At 43.8% G+C, this 1,440-nt stretch overlaps 1 protein-coding gene across 1 annotated transcript; it reads right to left on the bottom strand.

Moving 5' to 3' along the window:
* Positions 1–237: 237 nt before the first annotated feature.
* Positions 238–1,434, bottom strand: LOC107656835 (ovostatin-like). The gene is made up of 6 exons (XM_016444785.1): positions 1,312–1,434; positions 1,113–1,234; positions 743–824; positions 580–663; positions 397–494; positions 238–311 (listed from the first exon to the last, which is right to left on the bottom strand). Exons 1-5 carry the CDS (start codon positions 1,393–1,395, stop codon positions 420–422), a joined length of 447 nt encoding a protein of 148 aa, XP_016300271.1. The 5' UTR covers positions 1,396–1,434; the 3' UTR covers positions 238–311; positions 397–419.
* Positions 1,435–1,440: the final 6 nt, after the last annotated feature.

The raw sequence follows: 1,440 nt of genomic DNA on the forward strand, positions 1-1,440 counted from the left end.
GACCAGGCCGCTGGATTCTGCTCTTCTGGGCTGGCAGGTGGATTCTTACAGACTGAACGAACCAATCACAGCTGCAGTGCCATTTTAGCATCTATAGTATTTTGATTCAGTATTTTAATTTCATTAAAATCATGCCATGAACCGTGCAAGTTTGAGATGTCCAGCTTCAAACGCATGTCAGATGTGCAACAGAGGCAAGCAATGACTGATTTTTAAGAGGAGTTTTATTTCATTTAATTCGTGCATCCTATAGCCAGAAATGAAGCACAATCATGGACAGGGAGGCATGTATGTGGTCTCAAACACATCACCTGAAAGTGAAAGGAACAGGAAGTCAGCTTGACACGCATGAGCACCAGGGAATTCAGCCAAAAACACGAGTCACTGAGCACATACTTGGCTGATAGTAGTCATAAACCTCAACGACCGCTGGCTTGAGATTCTGCACTGCAAGAACCTGTTTCAGTTGTAGTCTGGGGGACGCCCTTGGGAACCTGCGAGACAGAAGGGATGAAGAGAAGTACATATGCAGCACACATGAAGGGGGCAAATAGAAAACATATCCAGTGCACATCTCACCTCTTTCAGATACACAAGCACATGGTCATCTCCAGTATCAACCCGCTGCACTAATGGAGCAAATGTATCCAGTGGAGATCCAAGCTGAGGGGAAATGTCCATTAACATGAAGCAGCTTCAGGCATCTTAGGACTTTACATACAATTCATCTTAACATACGAACCAGTGAGGTATCTGCTGTGAAACCTGACAGGAGTTTAACGTTAACGATAACCATGTTGGTAGTTGGTTTTGCGCCATTGTACCTAAATGAAGGTGAGATTAAAAAAAAAAAATAATAAACAAGCCAAGCACTTCTGAATTAGGTGCATCTACAAAAATGGCTTAATGCTGCTCAGAGGTGGCATAATGGCATTTATGCAGAAATTCCAACTATTCTTTGATATTATGGGCTGAGGTGGGTCAGAACTACATGATATGGATTAGCTTTCATGTGGAATAGTCACAGAATTGAGCAGGCACAGAGCAGCCTTAGCTCAGCTTTGTAAAGATGCTTTAAGGGTCAAGCAGGTAAAAGTTAAAGCGGTTCTTACTTCACAGTGATGTTCAACATGAGATCTGCTCCACGCACTTTGCAGTCTCTTGCCACCTTCACTTCAATGCTAAGTGTTCTGGAAGCTTTAATTGGTGTCGGGATGTTGTAGAAACATGCAACCTGGGAGTACAAATCCAAACATGACAAGGAACTAGGACAAGCATAGAGGTAGAAGTTAAGCAGGTGAAGGTTCAGACCTGCACAGACACACAGGTGGAGCCCTTCCTTCGAACACTATATCTGCCAGGAACGTTTTTCAGCGGCTTCTCCTGATACAGCATCCTGTTGTCTCGATTCACATCGAAGTTGTAAACCTCTCCTGCCAC

The sequence above is a fragment of the Sinocyclocheilus anshuiensis genome, unplaced genomic scaffold (assembly GCF_001515605.1).
Source record: "Sinocyclocheilus anshuiensis isolate Anshui unplaced genomic scaffold, SAMN03320099.WGS_v1.1 scaffold6786, whole genome shotgun sequence".
Taxonomy (NCBI): domain Eukaryota; kingdom Metazoa; phylum Chordata; class Actinopteri; order Cypriniformes; family Cyprinidae; genus Sinocyclocheilus; species Sinocyclocheilus anshuiensis.

Bases quoted from the DNA above. Each gene is read 5' to 3' on its own strand.
- LOC107656835 (XM_016444785.1), bottom strand. From the start codon at position 1,395: ATGCTGTATCAGGAGAAGCCGCTGAAAAACGTTCCTGGCAGATATAGT. The intron at 1,235-1,311 runs GTCTGAACCTTC...TTGTACTCCCAG, and splicing joins CCACCTGTGTGTCTGTGCAG to GTTGCATGTTTCTACAACAT. The intron at 825-1,112 runs GTAAGAACCGCT...ACCTTCATTTAG, and splicing joins ATGTTGAACATCACTGTGAA to GTACAATGGCGCAAAACCAA.